The 25,174-nt window shown below is 42.3% G+C and overlaps 1 protein-coding gene and 1 non-coding gene across 3 annotated transcripts in view; one reads left to right on the top strand and one right to left on the bottom strand.

Annotated features, from left to right (window-relative positions):
- Nucleotides 1-3,860: 3,860 nt before the first annotated feature.
- The window catches only part of KCNK13 (potassium two pore domain channel subfamily K member 13), an 86,492-nt gene continuing 65,178 nt past the window's right edge, over nucleotides 3,861-25,174 (bottom strand). The window contains exon 3 of one of the 2 annotated variants that reach the window (XM_032482500.1): nucleotides 3,861-7,723. In XM_032482500.1, the coding sequence (XP_032338391.1) occupies nucleotides 6,837-7,723 (887 nt within the window). In that variant the 3' untranslated portion in view covers nucleotides 3,861-6,836. The remainder of the gene's footprint in view (nucleotides 7,724-25,174) is intronic. The other variant, XM_006187930.3, reaches the window with a different exon arrangement.
- On the top strand, nucleotides 10,054-10,187 carry LOC116664592. The gene has a single exon (XR_004321113.1). It is a non-coding gene; the product is annotated as a U11 spliceosomal RNA (small nuclear RNA).

Raw genomic sequence — 25,174 nt, 5'->3', positions numbered from 1 at the left:
ATCTGTGAGTTCATCTGGCTTGTCTTTCACAGGCTTGAGATGACTTGTCAGTGATTTGGTAGAATGCCCCTCAGTTTGGGTCTATCTAATGCTTTCTCATGATTAGATTGAAATTATTGCAAAGGATGCCTCAGATGCAACTGCATCATTTCAGGTGGCTCACAAGGTGGGTTATGTACCGCTGGTGACGTTAATTCCACTCACCTGATTAACGTGGTGTCTGCCAGAATTCTCCACTGTAAAGTTACTCTTTCTCTTTTCGTAATGACTAAATTGTCTGGTGGTTGGTGGAGAGTCTTTGGGACTGCAAATATCCTGGTTCTGCTTAAACTTTTACATCATTAATTTTAGCAACCATCAGTGGGTCTTGTCTTTACTTTGGTGTTCTAATGGTAATTCGCTATTTCCCTAATGTCTTCTACACTTATTAATTAGAATTCTTTTGTTTGGAAGAGTTGTTCCTTCTCTCCCATTGTTTTAAAATGTTAAAGATCTTTTTAAAAAACATTTCTTGAAGGGTACGTTTGCTGGCAATGAATTTGCTAAGTTTTTGCTTGAGAAAGTATTTATTTCTCCTTCCCTTTAGAAAGATTTTTGATGGATATAGAATTCTGGAGTGACAGGAGTTCTCTTTCAAATTTCAGCACTTTAAAGATATCATACTATTGTCTTATAGCATGCATGGTTTCTGAGGAGAGATCTGTTATAATTCTTATCTTGTTCTTGTGAATATAATGTTCTTTTTTCCCAGCTATCTTCAAGGTTTTTTTGTCTTTTGTTTTCTGCAATTTGAACATGATATGCCTAGGTGTATGTGGGGTGTGTGGGTGTGTGTGTGTGTGTGTGTGTGTGTGTGTGTGTGTGTATATGTTTATACATAAAACTTGTTAGGTGTTCTATGAGCTTCTTGGATCTTGTCAGCTATTATTTCTTCAAATATTTCTTCTGTTCTGTTCTCATTCTTTTCTCCTGGGATGCCAATTACTCATGAGCCAGCCCACCTGATATTGTCCCAAAGCTCTTGGATGTCATGGCCTTTTTTTTTTTTTTTCTTCACGCTTTCATCCCTTTGTGTTTTACTTTGAGCAGTTTCTATTGGCCCATCTTAAAGTTCATGGATTCTCTTCTTGGTTTTGTCAGCTGGTGGGTGAAGGCAATATTCATCTCTGTTTCTATCATTTTTTTTTTATTTCTAGCATTTCTACTTGATTCTGTCTTGTAGTTTCCATCTCCCTACTGAAATTACCCATCCCATCTTGCCTGATGTCCACTTACTCCTCTTGAATCTTTAACATTCTAATGATAGTTACTTTAAATTCCCTGCCAGATATTTCCAGCATCTGTTTCAAATCTGAGTCTGGTTCTGATGACTGCTTTTTCTCTGGGAGATGTTTTCTTTTTTTATTTTTTTGCCTGCCTCGTACTTTTACTGTTGTTGCTGAAAGCTGGATATCTTGTGTATATTAGTGGAGATTAAGACAGAAGTTTTTTTTTCACTTTAAAAATTGAACTGTAGTTGATTTACATACAATGATTCAGGTGTACAGCAAAGAAATTTAATTATACATCTATATATAAATCTATTTTTTTCAGCATCCTTTCCATTATAGGTTATTATAAGATATTGAATATAGTTTCCTGTTTTATACAGTAGGCCCTTTTTGGTTGTCTCCTAATTAATCCCTCCCCCACTTTCCCCTTTGATAACTGTAAGTTTGTTTTCTATGTCTGTGAGACTGTTTATTAGAGTTTTTATGCCTGGGGATGAGCATGTATTTCCTACTGATAAACGCTTAGTGTGGATGTTTGAATTAATCTAGAAAGGAGTTGGGCTGGAGTTGAGATTCATGGTTGCTGTGGTTACACTCAGGGCACCCCAGGCCTCACATTCCTGGAGCAATGCCTTGTGTTTCAGATGTAACTTGGTTTGCCAGAGCAAGGTCTGTTTGATCTTGAACTTCCAGTCTTCTCCCTGCACCCTTCTCAGAGAGGGTCTCATTTTGGACACTGGATCTTCTTAGCAGGATGCTGCTGATACCTGCTATCTGAAGCTCGTTAGCTTGGTTGGGAGGATGTTGGGAGTGTTTCTGTTGCTTGGATTCAGGCTTAGTTTCAGGGAGGCGCTGTGCCCTTGGGCGTCAGGGGTACGCTCTTCTCAGTCCTCCTGCCCGTCCCCTGGCTGTGCCTCTTGTTGCAGCACATATTCCTGTCTCTCTCCCAGAAGCAGGGACTTTTTTGCTATTCCCTTCCCCGGCTGCGGTGAGTTTTCACTCTGTCCTAAGGAAAGCAGACTTTGTTGCCTACCCCTGCCCCCCATTAAGGCTTTAGCCCCACAGCGGGGACAGGAGAGAAGGCTCCTGGTGGAGTTTCTCCCCCCACGTGGCTGTCATTCCCGTCCCCCAGGTTTGCACCACAATGGACACTTTCTTGGCACTTTTTCTGGTCTTTTCTGAGTGCTCAGTGGGGTTCATGGTGTAAAGGCCTGTAAGAGGGCGTGGGCTCCCCCAATTTCTGTGGCCCTCAGGGGCTTCATACATCCCACCAGCCACACTCACCATTCACCAGTTCACCAATTATTCTGGCTAAACTCTTCTACCCCAGCTAAGTGAGCACTTGCGGGTCCTCTCCCTCCGCAGAAATCTGCCTTTCCTCCTGTCTGGGGCCAGCGGGTTGCTCTGCTGTTCCCAATTACTGATGAAGGAAACTAGGCTCCGAAACATTAAGTAACTTTCCCATGTTCATGTAGCCAGAATGTGACAAAGACAAAATTCAGAACCCAGTCTGTGTGCTTTTAACACTTATTCTCTAATCTACTCCAGTCTCAACCCCAGTTAATGTTTATGTAAAATGTGGTTATTTATCTGTATTATTTCAGAAGAGATTAAAGGCAGTTTGAAGATAAGTGCCCTGCCTACTTCACAACATGGCTAAGGCAGGCCAAAATATTCCACCTGTGAATAGATAAGCCTTAAAAACTATAAAATTCTAGCACAATATACAAGATATTATGACAGGTTTCCTGTAACATTTTACTATGTCGCACCCTTCATTTGGCTCAGCTAATACTGAAATGAAAGGACTCAGTGGAACAGAAATAAAGGCACTGGGGTCTTTTGGTTTTAATATAAAACCGGGACTGAGAGCGATGCCATTTAATAACTGAGAACCATTAATGAAGCAGCGCGGCAAGTGCTGGGTGTCAGGTGCAAGAACAGAATGAAATCCTTCACTGTTGGAGGAAATGTCCCTCAACCTCCACTCCCACAGCCCGAGGACCACAAGTGCCCACTGCCTGCACAGCTCCTTAGAGACCACAGAGCCCTGCCCTGAGCATCACCTCATTTGATGTGACGTTATCACTCCCACATCACTGGTTCAGAGGGACTGGGGCACAGTGAGGTTGAGAGACTTGCCCACCCTCTCTCACATAAGAACTATCAAGGCTGGTGTTCAAACCTAAGAACTGTTCTTCATCAGGGGGTTGGCATGACCTCAGAAACTGTGCTGCACTTTGTCACCTTTATGTAGCCCCCGATGTGGGATATGCACCAATGATTTGGGTGGAACATGAGATGATTTTGGGAGCCCTCAGGCTTGGAATGAATTAACATTGAATCACACAGTGAGGAAGTTATTCCCTTTCCAATTCTCTTCTAGTCCTTTTGGCCACATCATGAAGAACATCTCTGTTTGGGGCCACTGGGTCTTTAACACCTCCCCTTGCCAATTTCCCTTTTTAATCAAAAAAGAAAAGATTTCAGGATCAGAGCCTTTCCTAGGATAGAGGGATCTGGCTAGAATTTGATAATAGAATTTTATCTTTATTTTATTGACTTTTGCAATGACTTTTTTCTATTTATGGTAAGTGATACTAGTCTTCCGTTTAGGTATTGAGACAAAGTTTATTTTTTAAAACAAAACGAATTAAAAACTGAGTTGATTAAACTATTAAGATACCGTTTCAGGTAGTATGGAGATATGGTAAAACTTATGCAAGCATGTGGGATGATGGTCACGTGAGAAACCCTTGTGTCTTGGCTTTGAGGCCCCTGCATCAAAGGCCAGTTCACCTTCGTAGTGTCACAGAGAACATAAGACAGCCAGCTGTCAGCCCAGCCACAGATGAAGCCCAAATGCTTCATGACGCTGAGCCAGTGGGTCCCTTTATCACTCCAAGGAGTCTCTTAGTTTCTAAACAGAGAAACCTGGGTCAACCTCAAGGCTTTCTACAAACGGTCACTCTCTTCTTGGCCAGTAAGCTGGCAGGGGAGCAGAACATGATTTTGGATGGGGAGGCCACATGGTGACAGTTCAGAGAGGACAGAATAGAAAGAACTGGTCAGGAAGGTGAGAGACATGCCGAGTGGGGACAAAGGTGACAAGAGAAAATAGCAGTAAACGTTCTTACTCCAGTGAAGACGTGAGGACCCCTTTGGAAACATGACGAAAACTATGACGCTCATTACCCAGGGAAATGCACACATATGCTCGTGTGTGTTTCCTCTCACACTCATGTGTACACACGTAACAGTATTAGGGGATTTGTGGATTCCAGGTTTTGAGCTGCGGCTTCAATATGACTATCTAGAAATCCCCCTGTTGACTGATTCATGCCTCAGGGTAACTATAAAGAGACTTAACTAAATAAGGATTCCCAGTTTTGCAATTTTTTTGCACATTACTCCCACCCATCCTAAATGCGTCGCACGTTTCTCTCCTTACGCTGGTTCGCAAATATTTCCACCAGGGAATCTCCAACCCAGAGGGAGCAAACTCATTCTCTGAGACTCTGAGAGGATTCAGGAAACTCATCACAAGCTCAAAAAGGTGTTTGTGTTTATCTTAAAAGTTTATGCCAATTTTCGATCTCACTTAAGTAGAGCCATATATTTTGACATAACATGTCTCTGCAAAAATCATTGAGTAAAACTGACCCTCTAGGAAGATAAGCCTTGCTTTTATTGATGCTCCTTGGCCTCCTGGCACACCTCCAGGGTCACTAGTGACCCAGGTTGGAGAAGTAAGGACCTGCTGAGTGCCAGTCCCTGTCCCAGGAACCGGGAGATCCAGAAATCCCCTAGGGATGGGGACCCAACTCCTCCCAACATCCCCACACTGCCTAGTCAGGGCAGAGCCCCTGGGGAGCTCGGTTTGTGACTGGAGGTTCCTAACAAGGATTTTGCAGTAGCTCCAAGCTGCTGCCCTTTAAGAGTGTTACAAGGTAATGGCTGAAGATCTCTGACTTTGGAGCCGCACAGCCCTAAGTTCAAAGCCCAGCATTGCTGCTTACCACACCTGGGCTGTAGGGCACTGCTCATATCTTAAAGAAAATACTTGGGTCTGCCAGCTGGAAGAAAAGTCAGTGCAGCCTGGAGAGGGAGCTGTTTGTTGAGGGGTTTCTGAGCATGGGTGGAGAGCCCAGACATCACCAGGAGACGTGGGTGCCTCTCCTAGCTGTACCCCAGCAGCCCTGAGCGATCAGATGAGGCGCAATCCCTTCGTGCCTCTGTTTCCTTGTGTCAAGAACAAGGGGGTTGGATGGGATGGTTCCTAAGGGTCCTCCCAACTGGATGTTTCCTGCTTAACAGTTCAGTTTCACCGGGCAGGGTTTTTCTCATCATTCCTGAAAGTGCCGTGTGTACACTAATCTTATCTTATAGAATCTTCTCCCCTGCATAGATGAAGAAGACCACAGCCCTTGTTCCCAGCACGGACGTTTTAACTGCTTGGGAGGTTATGTGATTAGACTTGTTATAATCCCATGAAGCAGAACAGAAACGGATTAGAAAAGAGAAGCCAAGTTTCATTATCTGGCCAAGAACGTTCCTCCAGCCAAGAATCCAAGATGCTGCTCACATCCCTAAAGGTTAATTCCTATTTCCTTTTCCTCTGAGTGCAGTAAATGCCTCTTCAATTAGGCACCCTCCCCTCAATGTCCTTAATGAGCACTCATGTAATCTTTGTTAATAAAAGGATTTATTTAATTTTCAGTTCTAATAAATAGTCAGTCATCATCTTTGCAATGGGCTGCAAACCCTGGTAAAAATGTAATGGTCTCTGTGACCAAAGGGAACACGTGATGCTATATTCTTTAGTGACAAGGGTGAGTCTCCCCACCACCCTGCCATTCTTTAAAGAACTGAAGCTGAATTTCATTTTCTTACCACACTGAGGTCCCACAGGTACCTTAGTCAGGCATTAAGAGCTTAAAAATCAAAGAAAGGAAAAACAAAAACAGACGCAGGTATCAGGAGAACAGACGGTCTCCCTAGCCACAGCACCACAGATGACTCTGCTCTGAAGGAAGCCCAGCAAAAAGAAAGCCCAGTCGTGTTCTCAAACATTTACCCCCCTGTTTTGAAGGGACTAAGAGAAGCAGTGAATTCAGCTGTTCAGAATTCCAGGGGGAAATTAGGAGCTTCGGGATTTTTATTTCCAAATGACAAACAGAGCAGCAGGAAATCAAGGCTTAAGGAAGCCCTCCCTCTCTTAGGCAGTTAAAACCCTGGAGCAAGATGAGCAAAGAAACAACGTGAGGTCTTAGACTGCCTTTGCAGCTCAGCTTTGTGTGTGTGTGTGTGTATATATTTGTATTGAAGTCTAGTCAGTTTAGTGGTTCACTTTCAAAAGACTGAATTTAGACTTCAAGAATAAAGCTAAGGAGGAGAAAGGCATCAGGGCTGCAGAGCCCTGGAAAGTGGCTGTTCATTGGAGACAAGATGCCGAGATTCCTAAAGCTGAGCTCGAGGCTAGAAGGAACAGCTCCAGAATGAACCCAGCCAGGGCACAGAGCTGAGCTGGGTGACAGTCCCTCATCATCCACTCTCTCCTTGCCTCTACCTGTCCCCACTTGTCTCTGCCAGCCGGTTATTCATTATCGCAAAGGCTCCTACCCCCCCTGAGAATTCATTGTCCAGAGACAGCGTGCTGGTCTGGTGGGGGCAGCCGTTGGCCGACTCAGACAGCTGCTTCTGCAGGATGGCTAGTGAGACCTTGTTGGCTGCCAAGAAGTCCTTCATGGAGATCATCTCCCCCGAGAGACGCCGCCCATCTGTGTCACTGTCTATGATGCCATCCGTTTCTATGGAGATGTTGCACTGGTTTTGGACACTGCCTGGCATCACCACGTTCCTCCGTGACTGCAAGAGTCTTCTTTGGCATCGTGGGCAGCACCTGCCATCCATCTTCCTCAGCATCCAGTTCATGGACTGTTTGATGAGGATGGAGATGACATTGAACAAGGAGTAGATGCAGCAGACGCCCATGAGGATGAAGACGAAGTTGGCGAAGCGGTAGAGGCCTTGGCTATCGTACTGGGCGTTCTGGCTGCTGACGAGGTCCCCGAAGCCGATGGTGCTGAAAGCCACGAAGCAGAAGTAGAGCGCATCGAAGTAGCTCCAGCCTTCCATGGAGGTGTACATGGCGGACGCGCCGCACGAGATGAGGAGGGAGGCCACGCACAGGATCAGCATGACGTAGTAGACGGAGGGCTTCCAGCCCGCCAAGCTGTCCACCTCTCCCTTCCCCGGGGTCTTCTCCTGGGGCAGCGCCCCTCGTCTCCGCAGCTGCCGCTGGCGGCACGATTTCATGACATAGGCGATGACGGTGATGAGGCGCTCCAGGAAGAGGTTGAAGAACAAGATGGTGCTGGAGCACCCGATGAGGCCGTAGAAGATCAGAAAGATTTTTCCGCCCACTGTCACTGGCGTCGTCATCCCAAACCCTGCAGGAGACAAAAATCAGAGGAGAGTGAGGGAGGTCTTTGCCGTGAATGGCTTCAGAGTTGGCTTTGATGGCTGGCCAAGGGTAGTAAGAAATCGTTTCATAAAAGCACTCTGTCTTAGCCTTCCTAGGAACGAGGGGGAGACTCCTCACTTCCTGTTGAAGACACTGAGTGCTGCTCAGAAATGGGCCGCTGAAAGCCCACACGGTGCCACGTGCACGTCAGAAAAGGGCACCTCCTCCTCCAGGCGGATGCAGCCAGTGGAAACGGCTCGCTGATGAGAGTGCGGGCTGGCTTTCGGCCTCCTTTCCCAATTCTGCTAGATGTCCTTGCACAGCAGACGACCTGAACAACCATAATTAACAGACGTTGTTCAGAGAACTAAACAAAGGCTCATACAAAGAAAAGTCCTATAGAGACTCATAGGGATTCCTTTATTCTGTGAACACTTACTGGCTGCCATTCAGAATTGTGCCAAAAGACAGATCTGGTCCTGGCCTTCATGGAGCATGTCATCTGGTGAGGGGATTACTGTATTTTGTGATAAGTGTCATGCTGGAGGAAGTACAGGGTCCTATGGGAGCTGCTAAGAGGGAAACCCATCTCAGACTTGGGGGCTAGGAGGACAAAACAGGGAGACCTGAAGGCAAAGAGAAGTCAGGCAGACAAGGCAAGGAGGGTGTGTGTGTGTGTGTGTGTGTGTGCGCGCGCGCATGTGCATGCGCATGTGGTTGTGGTGGTGGTGGTGGTGGTATTTCGGGCAGAGAAACAGCACATTCCAGCATATGCAGAAATGAACAATTTGCTCATGATTTTCCCGTCTTTTAAACAAAATACTCATGCTTTGGGGGTGAAATTTGAGGTGCTGTTTGATAAAATATTAAATGCCTCTCTTGCCTTTGTCTCTTGCTATTTAGTTTGGACCTTCTTGACCTTTCTGCCCCTGCACACAGACGTGTTGCTAAGAATACCAATTGTAGGCAATGGATGTCACTAAGAAAAATGAAAAATGGAAAAAAAGCAGTGATACACTCAGGACTTCTCACAAGGGTCACGAAGCTTCAGCCCACCCTGATGGATGTGAATTCCTCCTAAGCAAATCACTTAGTAAACATGAGAAATCTGATCTGTTTGCGGGGATGGACGTCCGAGTCCCTCTGAAAATAAACGCCATTCAAAAAAAAATAAGTGCTCCTCATGCCTCCCTGGGTTCAGTTTTTTCATTCAAGCCAAACCTCCTTGTTTCTTTTTTCTCTTTATTATCAAGTTCAGTTTCCTAACTGGGGCCCCAACCTTGGGATCTCTAGGATTCACTCATTATCCTCTCTCCTGATAACACCCTGCTTGTCATCAAGCCAGCACTTTCCTTTGTTACTCTCAGCGCACCCTGGGAAGTGGTCAGATCAGACCTTGGAATTTGCAAGCTTCTGGGATTATGACCTCCTGCTCCCTCAGCTGGAGCCAAAGGGCCACCTTTCCCAAACACCAGGATGTGCACACTGTGTTACCATTCAGTTTTCCAATTAAATTCGATTTTCTTTCCTCAGCATACAAGGGTCTACTACATTAGGGTAGGAAATTAACAGCATCTAGACAAGAGGCTAGAGGAAGATACTGAATTTTGCTTTTTAGCTGGATGGGATGGAGTGGAATGGACAGAATGATTTGGTAAGAAAGGAGGGACGGCCAGGGAAAAACTCCACTAGGAGTTACAGTCATATCCCTTAATGGTAGAAGGTCAGACCATCCTCTCTTTACTGGAAACTTTTCTTTTGAAAATTACAGGATCTCAGTGACCCTTGGCAGTGGAGGTTTCATTTATTAGATAACTTCATCATGATGTAAGTAGATACTCTTTGCTGTCTTTTCTCTTGTTAGTATCTTTAATTCTTATCCCTAAGCTCAAATTGAAATGAGGTGGTTGAAGTAGTGGAGAATTAAAAAAAAAAAACTTACTGAGTTTAATGACTGAGCTGAGAGCTGTGACTATTTCTACCCAATCCAAAGAATACGGAGGAGTAACCGAGGTATCAAATGATTAGTTCCTGATTAGCTAAGGGTACAGGGGCACCTCCTCTGGCTCAGTGAATTCTTGAAACCAGTAGAACTTGTGAATGTTTATGCACTAAGAAGATATAAAAATGAAAGCCAGGATCCTTGCTCCAAAGCTGTAAGGCCAGCAGAGTATTCGGGGCTCTCTTCACTGGAAGCAGAATTGAGGTAACAGGCAGGAAAAAGGAGAAACATTTATCTGGACCATTTATTGACCTGACAACATTCCAGAAGTCACGAGAATGGGGAAGGACCAGAAATCATAGCAGGTGAATACAGAAAAAGGCATCTGTCGTGAGTGGCAAACATAGGGCAGCTCGATTGCTTTTCACGTGGTATCGACATCAAGAGATTTTGGAAGTCTAATTATTTGGTGTTTGGGCAGCTGGAGATTGTTGGTCCTGGTGCCTGTACTTTAAAATCTGAAATAAAAGGGGAATGTTAAAAAAAAAAAAAACAAAACAGATGTATATGTGGAGGGGTGAGGAGAGGCACTTGCCAACAGTCAGAGGAGGACTTCCTTGTGTAACACAAGATTCAAGTAGGCAAATGCTTTCTTTTACAAAATCTCCCTTTCCGATCCCAGAAGGAACTTAATGATTTTCCTGTTGGAGTGCAGAGAAGCAGGAGTAATAAGTAGCTCTCAACCAAAGGTAAGAGTAATGATTTATTGAGCATCTGTTAAGTTCAGGGACCAGCACTAGGTGTCTGGGCCATACAGTGATGAGGTGGACTAGATCCTTGGCCTCCAGGAGCCCAGCATCCAGGATGGACTGCTGTCTACAAAACAAGGAGTAGTGAGTCAAGGTGTCAAAGTAAAGGCACGATGGAGTTATCCTGGCCTCAGGGTCCCAAAGGCAGCCTCACTTGGGATGCATGACTGAGGCACATACAGGTGCGCTGCTGACACCAGCTGACAAACTTGATGAGCTGATTTTTTCCCAATGAATAAGACTTCTAGTGATTTTGCCACAGGTTCCAGGGACTTAAAAACCTGTAGATTCTATCTTTTTGGTTTGGTTTTGAAACACTCCATCTGATGAAAGAAAGGATAATTCGTGACTGCTGATCCCCTACTGGATTTGCTTGATCAGTGCCATTTTTTCAATCAGCAATAACAACAGGAGATGGCACACGTGGTGGTGTTCCGAGAAGCAAAGGGAGACAGCTTCCTAATGTTTGCAGTTAGAGGTGTTTCCATGCCTATTACTACTCTCGGAGCTTTAAAGTATGTCAGCGATAATGGAGGCTTTTTCATAGAAATTCTCCACTTCTCTGAGCCTCATAATACTGAGCATTATGGATGCCTTGGACTGGGAATCAGAAGAATCAGGGTCCTCCTTCATGGAGGCATTATCAAAGGCTTGCCCTCTACCTGTGCTGGGGAGGGGTATTAATTAGTGGTCTTTAGTCTCTTTTGACAGATAAGAAAAAGAAGACTACGGAAGCTAAGTGATTTGCCTAAAGGTGTAAAGCCAGAATTAGAACCTAGTCCTGTCTCCCAGGCCTGTGATCTCGCTACCTGACGACACTAAGTGAGTGAAAGCCACTGTCAGGTGTACACCTTGTAAGAAGAATTGAGGGAGGGGAATTTACCAAGCGTCTATGTTCCATGCTTTATACAGACACACACACTGCAGCAGCTGCCAAATCTGGTACCAAAATCAGAGGATTGGCTGACATCAGAAGCTGAAACTCTACAATCTTCACTTATTAAAACACATATTTCTGAATGTGCCTCTTCCAATAAATGAAGTCATTAAATCAGTTTTTAAAACCCATTACACCCCATGCAGCCAGTTTCCCTGTATTTCACAGGCACACAAATGAAACCGACTGTCACAGGTGGTGCATTTCAATATACAATTTATTCCCTGGGCCTCAAGCCTGAGGTCATCTGATTGTGTCCAACTCCTGAGCCTGGGAGCAGTTGAGTTAGCTGACTGGGGACCAAGGACGCATGAGTTTGACCTGGAGACAAAGGGACCTTGCCTGGTAGTCTTCTTTGGTCTAGCTCCCTTGAACCATTTCAGAACTGTTCTAATGTTCCTGTAAACCCTAAGGTGGCTCCTGGGACCAAACCAGGCTCCCTGGTGTCCTTGGGACCAGGAATGAAGCAACCAGGCACTGCCAGGGTCCCAGTCAACCCCAATAGCGCCCGTCACTTGGACCACGAAGAGAGGAAAGCAGGCCTGCCGTCCCCCAGGCACATGCTGCCAACTATATATTCTTCATTTATTTTTAATTTGAAATACAGTTGATGAATATTACACAAATTACAGATGTACAATATAGTAATTCATAATTTTTAAAGGTAATATTCCATTTATAGTTATTATAAAATATTTGCTATATTCCCCATGTTGTACAATACATCCTTGTAGCTTATTTATTTTATACATAGTAGTTTGTACCTCTTAATCCCCAACCCCTATATTGCCCCTCTCCCCTTCTCTGTCCCCACTGGTAACCCCCAGTTTGTTCTCTGTATCTGTGAATCTGCTTCTTTTTTGTTCTGTTCACTAGTTTGTTGTATTTTTAGGTTCCACATAAAAGTAATGATCATACAATATTTGTCTTTTTCTGTCTGACTTATTTTACTTAAGATAATGCCCTCTAAGTCCATCTATGTTGCTACAAATGGCAACATTTCACTCTTATGGCTGAGTAATATTCCATTGTGTGTGTGTGTATGTATGTATATATACATACATACGTCTTCTTTATATATACGTCTTCTTTATTCAACCATCCATTGACGGACACTTAGGTTGCTCCCCTATCTTGGCGATTGTAAATAATGCTGCTATGAACAATGGGGTGCAACTACATATTCTTTTTAGAAATCAAGGTAAAAATGGAAAAGCTTTGCATTATATTTTTCAAACATACACAAAAGTAGAGAGAATACTACAGTAAACTCATTTCCCAGTTTCAGCAATTGTCAACATTTTGCCAATCACGTTTCTCCTATCCCATCCCATCCCCTTAATTTGTTGAGTATTTTAAAGTAAATCCCAGACAGCATGCCATTTCATCCATTAATGATGCATCTGTAGCTGAGGATTTTATCTTCCTAACATAACCACTATACCGTTATCACACCTGACAAAATTAATACTGACTCCTTAACACCAAACAATATGCAGTCCAAATCTTTTAAATATATATATATTTTACAGATCATCTGTATGAATCAGGATCCTAAAAAGGTTCATGCCATGTATCTTTTAAGTCTCTTTCATTTGTTAACAGTCTCCCTTCCCATTTTTTTTATGCCATAGATTTGTTGGCCAAATGTGTTTTGTAGAATTCAATCACAATTTTTTTCTAGAAACATTTGGGAAAAAAACCCTGTGTATTAGGAGAGTGCCCTCAGATACAACAGCAAACCTCAAACATCGCCTTGGGACATACAAATCAGCATAAACTGTTTAGAAAGAAATTTGGGAATATGTATCAGACATCTTAAAAAGATATCTTTTTCTGTTTTTTTTTTTTGTTTGTTTTTAGTAATATATCCCCCCAATTATCAGAAGTATGACTAATTCTGCACACTGACATTCACCCTTTTAAAAGTCTTTACTTTTAATAATGAATATTCTCAGCAACCTAAATGTCAGATAATAGGGCGATGACTGAATAAAAGTAGCCATTAAAACAAAGCCATTAAAATTACGTATCCAAAGAGCTGTTAATGAGTAGAGAAAGAAGCAGAGCTTGTGCAGAGTGACTCAAGCCTGGTACATGCAACGTCCTCATTAAATATTTGTTGGATGAAGGAATAAACTTTACAAAACACATTTAAGCAGATATATATATCTACACACATACATGTATATAGTAGCAGTTAAGATGCTTTCGGCTGTAACAGCGAATCGTATACAGGGGTGGCTGAAGCATGAAAGGGATATATTATCTCATAGAGCATGAGGTCTGGAGACAGCGTAGTTCTGGGGATGGTTGAGGCGCTGGCTTTGGAACACAATCTATTTCACCCTTCTGGCTCTGGCTCCATCAACACGTTGGCTAGCCCCCAGGCCAGCAGCTTCAGGAATTACCTCCTCACGCATCGATGTCCAGAGCCAGAACCTGTTGTGTTCCTGCCTTCCATCTTTATCAAAGCAGAGAATCCTTCCCAGAAGTCCCCCACAAAATTCCCCTTGGATATCATTAAGCTGCACCAAGTCACGTGCCCACTTCTCAAACCTGTTATCTGCGAGAGGAATGGATTTCTTCTTAGACTGATCAGGGTTTACCAGCGCCCCCAAGGAAGAGATGGACCTGGCAGTGTCTGCCACAAGTGTACACAGAGAAAACAAAATAAAGGGAGACAAAATTCTTAATCAGGTTATTTCAGGGTGGTGATTCTATGCATGATGTAATTTTTCTTAATGTTTTCTTTATGTTTTATATCTTTCGTTACTTTTTTTTTCAATAGACTTTATTCTTTTAGAGCAGTTTCAGGTTCACAACAGAATTGAGCAGAAAATACAGAGAGTTCTCACATAGTCCTCCCCACCCACACATATATAGTCCCCTACCCTCAACACCCCTCATCAGTGCGGCATATTTGGTACAATCGATGAACCAACATGGCACATTATCATCAACCAAAGTCCATAGTTTACATCAGGGCTCACTCTTGATGTTGTACATTCTATGGGCTTTGGCAAATGCATAATGACATGTAGCCACCACCTATAGCATCATACAGAGTAATTTCATTGCCCTAAAAACCCCTTGTGCTCCATCTATTCATTCCTCCTTTTTAAAAAAAATATTTTTATTGAAGCATAGTCAGTTTACAATGTCTCGATTTCTAGTGTACAGCACAATACTTCAGTCATATAGAAACATACATATATTTGTTTTCATATTCTTTTTAAACATAAGTTACTACAAGATATTGAATATAGTTCCCTGTGTATACAGTATGAAGTTGTTGTTCTTCACGCCCAACCACTGGAAAATTACCAAGAAGGAACAATGGGATGTGACGCTGGCTTCTCTGGCCTCTGTGAGCTCTCCTTCCTGGTCCAGCATTGTGCCGTGTGGCTCCCATGTACATAATAAATCAGGACTGCTCAGCAGAGCCTCAGTCCTGCAGGGGAAGAGCCGCCCAGGGCGCGACTTGGCAGGCCCTTCAAGTCTATCCAGGTCCTGGCGTCCAAGTCCTGCCTCTTCCCTGCATATTTGGAAATGAGCTGGAGGGACAGGTAAGTGAATTGCTATCTACTGGATGTGCAGATGGGTAAAACCTTGTCTTAGCAACTTATATTAAATGTTTAGGAGATTGGACCCTGTCCCTTCAGAGAAAGAAAGTGCAGCACGCTAGTAATTAAAAAAAAAACACTTTTGGGAGTGTCAGAGTGGTGATGAGGGTCCCTTAAAAGAAACTTAGGGTGATAAGAAACTGGGACAAGTGAGTACCTAGGACACGCGTACAAGGAGGTGAGGGAGGTGAGGGAGGAGAGGCGTGCACAGTACGTGAGGGGGTGGAGAGGTCGTCTGTGCTTCCCAGACACTCAAAAGCATGGATAAAGTTTTATGAATCTTCTAAAGAAAATGCTTGAAGACAGAGGTTTAAAATATGGGGGTTAAGTGTTCATAATCAAAATTTACTTCTTCTCGGATCAGTTCTAGATGTTGAGGAGAGAACCACCGGCAGGCAAGTGTTGATATGACAATCAAATAAGGCAACATTTCAGTATTTATTAGCTTCTGAACACTGTGCTAAGAGCATGGGTGGGGTGAGGGTAATTAGAAGATGCTTTCTGCCTTCCAGGAGCATCAAGTCTGGTCCAGGAGATCAAGTACTAGAAACAACACAGCCTGTATCAGGCTGTTTACCAAATCAGCTCCTTTCCTGAGTCACCTGCAGACGACATAAAAGACGGGTGGAAAACTTCTATCAAGCTTCAGGAAGGATGGAAGATGTGCTCACATCCCTATTTACAAGATGAAAATTAACTGAGAAGTGAATCAGATGAAACTGTCGCCTGGCGCAGAAGTCTTGAACACGAGTACACATGAAAATTTACTGAGGAGCTTCTTAAAAACTGGGGATTTCCAGGCCTCACCCCCAGATTCTGATTCAGGAGGTTGCATGGGGCCAGAAAACTTACATTTAAACCAACACCCATTGTAATTCTGATGAAAGGACTACAGACCCCACTCAGGAAAACACACTGGGGTCAGAGCACAGAGGGCAGGAAGGTTGGAAACAAAAGTCATGTCTGCCTGGGAAGATTCTCAATTAGGGCTCCCAAATTTCCCCACCAAAACCTAGTGAAGGACTGATCCCTCCAGGGTCCAAGAGGCAAAGGCAACACTGTTATTTTTTTTTTCACTGTTTCTTTTGTATATTAATATATGATGCAGAAAACACTTCAGATGGTACGTTATACCATCTGTCTTGAGCTGTCTTCAGCAGTCCTGGGATAGCTCTGGGGCCACGCCAGCTGCAGGTATGATGACAGCCACTCCCCTTCCTCTGGACTGAAATGACTTCCAAAGTATTCAGGGACTTTCTACCTCCTACATCATCTGTGGTGACTAAGCAAATGGAGAGAAGGAAGTGGTACTTCCCAACCAATCCATCTTCGGGTGGGTGCTGTTCACAGTTTGGTTTTGTAAAATGAGGTTTTGGATTATTGCGGGGTGGGAGGAGGGAGGTGCAGGAGTGTGAGGGAGGGTGGGGAGTGTGGACACTGGTTCTGAATAAGCTTTCTACACAGGCATCTGCTGAGCACCTGCCGGCGCGGTGGCCCACCTCACGGAAGGAAAGGCCTGGGCTGCATGTTCTAAGCAGTGCTTCTTGACTGTGGTACCAGAACCACCTGAGGGGCCTGTAAGCTGCAGAGCCCTGAGCCCTACCTACTGATCAGCATCTCTGGGCAGGACGCAGTTCTCTGCCTGAGATCAGTGACCACACTAGAGCTGGAGAATCACTGTTCTAAAGTTTTCCATCTGAGACAGGACTGCTCAGTGACTTAACAGACCAAGGGAGGACTGGTGACAACTTTCTGCTTTTAGAAAATTGACAACTGCATCATCTAGTGGTGAGAAAAACACTGGAAATAGATTGATTTTAGGAACTTCCTCCTTCATTCTACGACCTGCTGGTTCATGAATCCTGCCCGAGTGTTGAACCTCTCTGGGTCTTTGGCGGTTTATTCCAGCTCCTTGAGGCAGGCAGGACGGTGTCGTCAAGAGAATGATGCTAATGATAATGGTTTATACGCACGGGGCACTCCCTCTGAGCCGGGCACCGTGCTCGGCGCTGTGCACAAAATCACTCCTTCACTCCTCATGCCAACTGAAGTAGGAATATCATTTCCTCACTTACATGAGAAATCTGAAGTACTTAGAGGTTAAGAAACTTGCTCCAAGTCACTTAGCAAGCTAGTTAGAGGCCTGGGTTCTAGTCCAGACTATTAACAGCCTAAGTGTGCGATGGCCACAACTTATTCTGATTGTCCCTTTGGTAAAGTGAGGGTCGGGGGGCCCAGATAAACTCTGAGGACCTTCACACTCTAACATCCCATGATTCGAGAGTGCAGGGCATGAATCTGGGCTCATTCTGTATATTCAATCAGCCCAGGAATCTGGGGAGAACTCACCTTGGGTATCCACGACCCTTCTGCAAGCCAGGCAGGTAAGTCTACCTGAAGGAAGTGTCTACCTATAACATGTCTCAACTACAAAGATGCCACAGCCCACTTAAAGCATTTTGTAAGGCACCAAGGAGGCTGAAGGTACTTTCACTGCACACCTGAGCTATTGCTCCGCCAGTTATTCTTGTGGACTCAGAAGTTATGAGTCCTTCCTGAAGTTAAGAATATTTTTAGAATTCGCTATTTTTAGGGTAATGACTCCTCCCACATTTTGGTATCAGCAAAGCCTCTTTGACAAAAGACTGTGATATCACATGCAGTAAAGATTCAACTATTTTCCAGGGAACTGAACTAAGGGACGTTTCTAAACTCTTCAGCAAGATGCAGTTCACAAGGCAAAAATAAATGGCTGATATCCTGACTATAAAAACAGAAAACTGGGGTGTGACCAAAAAAAGGATTCTGTAAATCATTTGCGTTCCTTGAAGACACAGTGTTTTGTACTCCAAAGGTAACAAAATTGGCCTCGTGGGAACCAGAATACGTCAGCTCCCAAAGAGGAATTTTACAAATTTCATTTTCCTGAGAGAGACACTGAGTCGGGGGCATTAGCTCTGTGTTTTATGCGTTCTCAAGCTCCTTTCCTCCGCACAAACATTTAGCTAGTGTGACAGAATAAACGCCGTCATTGTTTCTAACTTTACCCTCATTTTCAAGGCGGGAAGCCATTTGATTCACTTATCTCAAGTGGGTGTCCCACTTCCAGGGCTTCTTAACTCTTCAGTCATGAAACTACACCTTAAAAGCAAGAACCTATAATTACGTTGTCTTGCGAACAAAACTGCCCTCCCCCCGACTATGAAGAAACGGTTCCATTAAGCAGAGTGTTAGCACAACACAGAGGGTGACTGATGAGAGGTGCCTGTTCTTCAACGTGACTGAGAGGATCTGGCTCCAAGACATTGGGAGGAATTATAAAAATGATGTGTTTATTTGAATGGATATATGGATAAAGCACAAACAAATCTACCTGCCTTTTTGAATTTCTTGCGGCTGATGGATGTAAGGTTCCCCTAGTAGTTGGTGTATACAACAGTATTATCACCCACGTACCCTGCTTGACCTGGGGTGGCTCCCAGCCCACCTTCTCAACCCCCTCCCCCGCCCCACAGCAGCAGCCTCTTAGCTCCTTTTGGGACCCTAGGACTTCCAGAAATCTAGCGTGAAAGCCAAAAACCTAGAGAATATCGGTGTTCCTCTCACTTTTTAGGGTTTTACTTAGATGTGTGATGTAACAAGAATGAAGGAAGCACCGCCCAGGCAAGCTGAATGAAGGATCACCTAAGACCTAAGAAATAAATGTGTTACTTATAATATCATGATGTATGTTCTTCCCCAGTCTGTACTGCTTCCCTATAAGCTCATAAAATGTCCTACGTGTTATGGACTGAATATGTCCTCCCCAAATACTTACGTTGAAACCCCTCAATGTGATGTATTAGGGGTGGGACCTTTGGGAAACAAATAGGATTAGATGAGGACATGAGGGGAAGGCCCTGGTGATGGGATTAGTGCCCTTATAAGAGTCACCAGAGAGCAGCTAGTTTCTCCTCTCTGCTCTCCACCATGTGAGGATACAAGGAGAAGCCGGCAGCCTGAGACCCACAGGAGGGCTGTCACCCAGAACCCAACCAAGCTGGTGCCCTGATCTTGGAATTCCAGCCTCCAGAACCGAGAGGAAGAAATTTCTGTTGTTAATTAGTCTCCCAGGCCATGGTGCTCATTATAGCAGCCCGAGCTAAGACAGTGTGTTATTACTGTACCAACACCTACTCTGCACTACCTAGAATTTTCTAGAAACTTCTGGCAAACATCCTCATGTTTGCTATGAAAAGTAGCCCTAGGGAATTAAAGCTCTCTACAGGAAATCAAGTTTTTCTTTCCTTCCTTTTCTCCCTCCCTTCCACCCTCCCTCTGTTCCTTCTATTTCTTTAAAAGTGTCTTTAGAGACTCAAACCTCATTCTTTTTAGAGGCACCTTCTGGGCTGGATCTAAATGAATCACTGCTCTGTAATAAACTGCTTTTTGGAGGGGGGCTCTGTTGGGGCCTTTTCCTAAAACATTTAATTTTGATATTATTAGTTCCAGAAAGCAATTATAACTTTCTTTTGCCTTAAGCCAGCAAGAACCCATTTCAGAAAGCACCATGACGCTTGTGGCACAAATGCGATCGGTACATTAACTGAGCTGCCAGAGGAACTGCTTGAAAATACTGTAACAAAACGGTGTTTTAGCTAGTCATGGGGAAAGAAAGGGCTGGTTCATTAGAATTGATTTTTCCACCGAGGGAACAAACACCGTTCCTGTGAACCCTGGGCTATTAACCCAAATGTGAGGGTCATTGGTAAGTTACTTCAAAGAATGGAAACGTGAACTTAAAAATCAGAGAACAAGCCTGAGGTGCCTGGTGCAAACCAGAATTCAAGTTCACCCTGAATCTGCTTTGCTTCTTGTCAGTCACACCATTTCTGCTGAGCAGGTTCAGATTCAGTGGCAAAAACATGGCGATGGAAAAGGGCAAAGTCATTGTCACCCACTGCTTTGGGGTGGGAAGAGGAGCAAGCGGCTGCTCCAGACACAGGGCCTTGAAGAGAACGGTTTAAACCCTAAAGCTTATCTCAGGGACTCTCCTGTCTGAGTGTGCTCTCACCGGAGGCTTTCAGGAATAGACACAAAGTGATTTTCTTCTGCTCACATCATTTCTGGTTTTACTGGTGAAACAGGCTCTATGATCAAAGTCTACCTAATTCGCCCATTTCTTCCTTCGAATGATGCTACAGCTCTGCCTTTCTCTTCTGTCCCACGTTCATCTGAAGTAATCCTCCTCCTCGATAGGTCGCCTGTGTTCTCCTCTCCACTTACTCACCCACTCAACAAACGTCTACTGAGCGTGTACTACGTGCCGGACACTGAGCTAACCGCTCTCAGTAAGGAAGACATCACCTCTCAGATTCCTTCAGCAATATTTCTTCCAGAATTTATACTTTCTTTCTCCATCAGCTTCTCCTTCATTGTCGACATTTCTCACATGTTTGTTGACCTTGGGTTTCTCTTCTCTTGTGAATTCATATTCATGTCTAGTTGATTTTCCAAATTAGGACGTTTATTTTATTTTATTTTATTTTTAGTGATTTGTGAGAGATCTTCATAGATTTTTTAAGAAATGAACTTGTCATTTTTCACCTATGTTGAAATATTTTCCCCAATTTATGTCTGTCTTCTATTTTTACAAATATGTTTTATTTTTTTAGGCTGAACTTTAAATTTTATGTAGGAAAATCCACCAGTTTCCATCAATCTTCTTTTGTGGCTTTTGGCTTTAGGAGTCACAGAGAGAAAAATCCTTCCTTATCCCAAGAATATACTGGTATTCATTTACAGTTTTAATTTTAAAACAACTTGATAATTAATTCTTCTTTAACTGTAAGGATGTAACATTTTAAAAGTACTAGTTTGCTTTTCTCAGCACTCTTTTTAATTGAAATTTTTATTGAGATAATTGCTAATTGATAAGCAACCATAAGAAATAATAGAGTGTGTTTATACTTTCCCCAGTTTTCCCCAATGCTAATATTTCACAAAACTACAGTATAATATCATGAACAGGGTGTTGACACTGATAAGATTCAATGTGTTGTATTTACATGCCGCCTGCTTAACTTATACTTATGTGTGTATGTGTTAAGTTCTACACAATTTTGACACATGTGTAGGCTCTCCAGCATTGTTTTTAAACAGTCCATTCTTTCTCCACTCTCTTGAAAAGTCATTTTTATCAGAGGCAACGTTCTTACATTTGTTTCTGGATTATGTAGTTTGTTCCATTAATCTGTCTTTGCTGGGACTGGTATCCAAAACTCAAACAGTTCTCCTTTTTAAACATCCATGAAGACTCTTCTCTCTTCTTCCTACCTGCTCCCCCTCCTCCCCCCTCCTTTTTCTATTAAAAAATGCCCAGTTTATTTCATGTTCAATTTTCCTGATGAGATTTGAAAACCTTTTGTTAAATTCCAGAAAAGATACCTGGATTTTAACTGGAGTTGCCTTATGTGTAGAAATTCATTTGTAGAGAAATGACATCCTTACTAAATTGAGTTTTCCACCAGGAACACAATGTATCTTTACCCATTTATAGAACACTTTAAAAAATAAGCCTTAGTAGAATTTTGTAATTTCCTCATATGAATCCATCACAAATCTTGTCACACTGAATTCTGTTCCACAGCTTTTGTAGATGATGTGAATGGAGTCTTTCCCTTTACCATATATATATTTATAAGTTTGTTTTCTTAGCAATTGCTTTTATTGCAGCATAGTTGATTTGCAATATTATATTAGTTTCAGGTGTATAACATAGTAATTAATACTTATAAAGATTATACTCTAAAGCTATTATAAAATATTGGCTATGTTCCCTGTGCTGTACAATATATTCTCTGCAGCTAATTTATTTCATACATAGTCGTTTGTACCTCTTAATCCCCTACTCCTATCTTGCCCCCGCCCCCTCCTTCCCACTGGTAACCACTGGTTTGTTCTCTATATCTGTGAGTCTGTTTCTTTTTGTTATATTCATTATTTTGCTTTATTTTTTATATTCTACATGTAAGTTATATCATACAGTATTTGTCTTTCTCTGTCTGATTTATTTCACTAAGCATAGTACCCTCCAGGTCCATCCAAGTTGCTGCAAATGGCAAAACTTCATTCTTTTTAAAGGCCAAGAAATATTCCACTGCATGTATATATATCGCATCTTCTTTATCCAGTCATCTGTTGATGGACATTTATGTTGGTTCCATTTCTTGGCTATTGCAAATAATGCTGCTATGAACAAGGAGGGGTGCATGTATCTTTTAAGTTAGTATTTTCATTTTCTTTGGATATATACCCAGGAGTGGACTTGCTGGGTCATACGGTAGTTCTATTCTAGTTTTCTGAGGAAACTCCATACTGTTTTCCATAGTGGCTGATTCCCACCAACAGTGTACAGGGGTTCCCTTTTCTCCACAGCCTTGCCAACATTTGTTATTTGTAGACTTTTTGATGATAGCCAAAAAGTGTGAGACAGTATTTTATTGTAGTTTTGATTTGCATTTCTCTGATGATTAGCAATATTGAACTTCTTTTCACATGTCTGGTGGCCATCTGTTTATCTTCTTTGGAAAAATGTCTATTCAGAACTTCTGCCCATTTGTTAATTGGGTTTTTTAATATTAAAAATTTTTTTATTGAAGTATATAGTTCATTTACAATGTTGTATCAGTTTCAGGTGTACAGCAAAGTGATCCAGATATACATATATATATTCTTTTTCAGATTCTTTTCCATTGTGGGTTATTACAAGCTATTGAATATAATTTCCTGTGCTATACAATAGGTCCTTGTTGTTCATCTATTTTATATATAGTAGTGTGTATCTCTTAATCCCAAACTCCTAATTTATCCCTCCCCCACACCCCTTTACCCTTTGGTAACCACAGTTTGTTTTTTAAGTCTGTAAGTCTATTTCTGGCTTGTAAATAAGTTCATTTGTATCATTGTTTTTAGATTCCACATATAAGTGATATCATATGATATTTGTCTTTCTCTGTATGACTTGCTTCACTTAATAGGAGCCTGTACAAGCCTCTAGGCCAGCCTCATCCACCAGGGGGCAAACACCAGAAGCAGGAAAGATCCTGAAGCCTGTAAAACGAGTCCACAAATGCAGGCCAGGCTCTACCCTGCAATCAGCTGGCCCTTAGCCCTCAAGTGACAAAAAAGAAGTGCACTGCTGGGATGCATAGGGTGTCTCCTACAGAGGCTCATTTCTCCAAGGTTGAGAAACATAACTAATCTACCACATACATAAAAATACAAATAGAAATTTAGATAAAATGAGGCAGCAGAGGAATACGTTTCTGAGAAAGGAAAAAGATAAAATCCCAGAAGAAGAACTAAGTGATCTGGAGACAGGCAATCTACCCAAGAAAGAGTTCAGAATAATGGTCATAAAGATAATGAGAGAATTCGGGAGAATAGATGCACAGAGCAAGAAATGAGAAATTTTTAGCAATGAGTCAGAAAATATAAAGAACAACAAAACAGAGCTGAAGAATACAATAACTGAAATGAATAATACACTAAAAGGAATGAAGAGTAGACTGAATGAGGGAAAAGAACAGATCAGTGATCTAGAAGATAGAGCCATGTAAATCACTACCACAGAACAGAAAAAAAAAAAGAAAAAAGAATGAAGAGAAATGGAGACAGTTTAAGAGACCTCTGGGAGAACATCAAGCACACTAATATTTGCATTATAGGGGTCCCAGAAGGAGAAGAGAGAAAGAAAGGGCTTGGGAAAATATCTGAAGAGATAGTAGTTGAAAACTTGCCTAACTCGGGAAGGGAAACAGTCACCCAAGTCCAGGAAGCACAGAGTCCCATACAGGATTAACCCATAGAGGAACACATCAAGGCACATAGAATCAAATTGACAAAAATTAAAGATACAGAGAAAATATTAAAATCAGCAAGAGAAAAGCAACAAATAACATACAAGGGAACTCCCATAGGGTCATCAGCTGATTTTCAGCAGAGACTCTACAGGCTAGAAGGGAGTGGTACGATATATTTAAAGTGATGACACGGAAAAACCTACAACCAACAATACTCCACTCAGGAAGGCTCTTGTTCAAATTTGATAGAGAAATAAAAAACTTCACAGATAGGCAAAAGCTAAAAGAATTCAGAACCACCAAACCAGTTTTACAACAAATGCTAAAGGAACTTTTCTAGGTAGAAAAGAAAAGGCCACAACTAAAAACAAGAAAATTACAAAACGGGAAAGCTCATCAGTAAAGGGAAACATACAGTAAAGACAGGAAATCATCCACACACAATTAAGGAAGTTGAAAGACAAAAGTAGTAAAATCATCTGTATCCACAATAAGCAGTTAAAGGATACACAAAACAATTAGATGTAAAATATGATATCAAAACCAATCATCATGAAAAGAGGAGAGTACAAATGCAGGGTATCTAAAATGCATTTGAAATTAAACAATCATGTACATATACAGACTTCTACACCAAAACTTCATGGTGACCCAAACCAAAAATCTATAATACAAAAAACAAAACAAAGCAAAACAAAAGGAATCCAAATGTAACTCTATAGTCATCAAACCATAAGACAAGAGGACAGAAAGAGAAAAGAGAAAAAAAAAGACCTACAAATCCAAAACAATTAACAAAATGGCAATAAGAACATATGTATCAATAATTACCTTAAATGTAAATGGGTTAAACACTCCAACCAAAAGATATAGACTGGCTGAATGGATACAAAAACAAGACCCATATTTATGCTGCCTACAAGAGACCCACTTCAGAGCTAGAGAGGGAAAGTGAGGGAATGGAAATAGATATTTCATGCAAATAGAAACCAAAAGAAAGCTGGAGTAGCAATACTTACATCAGACAAAACAGATTTTAAAGACTGTTACAAGAGACGAAGAAGGACACTACATAATGCTCAAAGGATCAACCCAAGAAGAAGATGTAATAATTGTAAATATATATGCATCCAGCATAGGAACACCTCAATATATAAGACAGACATAAAAAGAAATTGACAATAACACAATAATAATAATGCCCCACTTTGTATCAATGGACAGATCATCCAGACAGAAAATCAATAAAGAAATACAGGCCTTAAATGACGCATTAGAAC

The sequence above is a fragment of the Camelus ferus genome, chromosome 6, assembly GCF_009834535.1.
Source record: "Camelus ferus isolate YT-003-E chromosome 6, BCGSAC_Cfer_1.0, whole genome shotgun sequence".
NCBI lineage: Eukaryota > Metazoa > Chordata > Mammalia > Artiodactyla > Camelidae > Camelus > Camelus ferus.
Note: the sequence above shows the minus strand (reverse complement) of the source record. Positions and strands in the feature narration are given on the sequence as shown.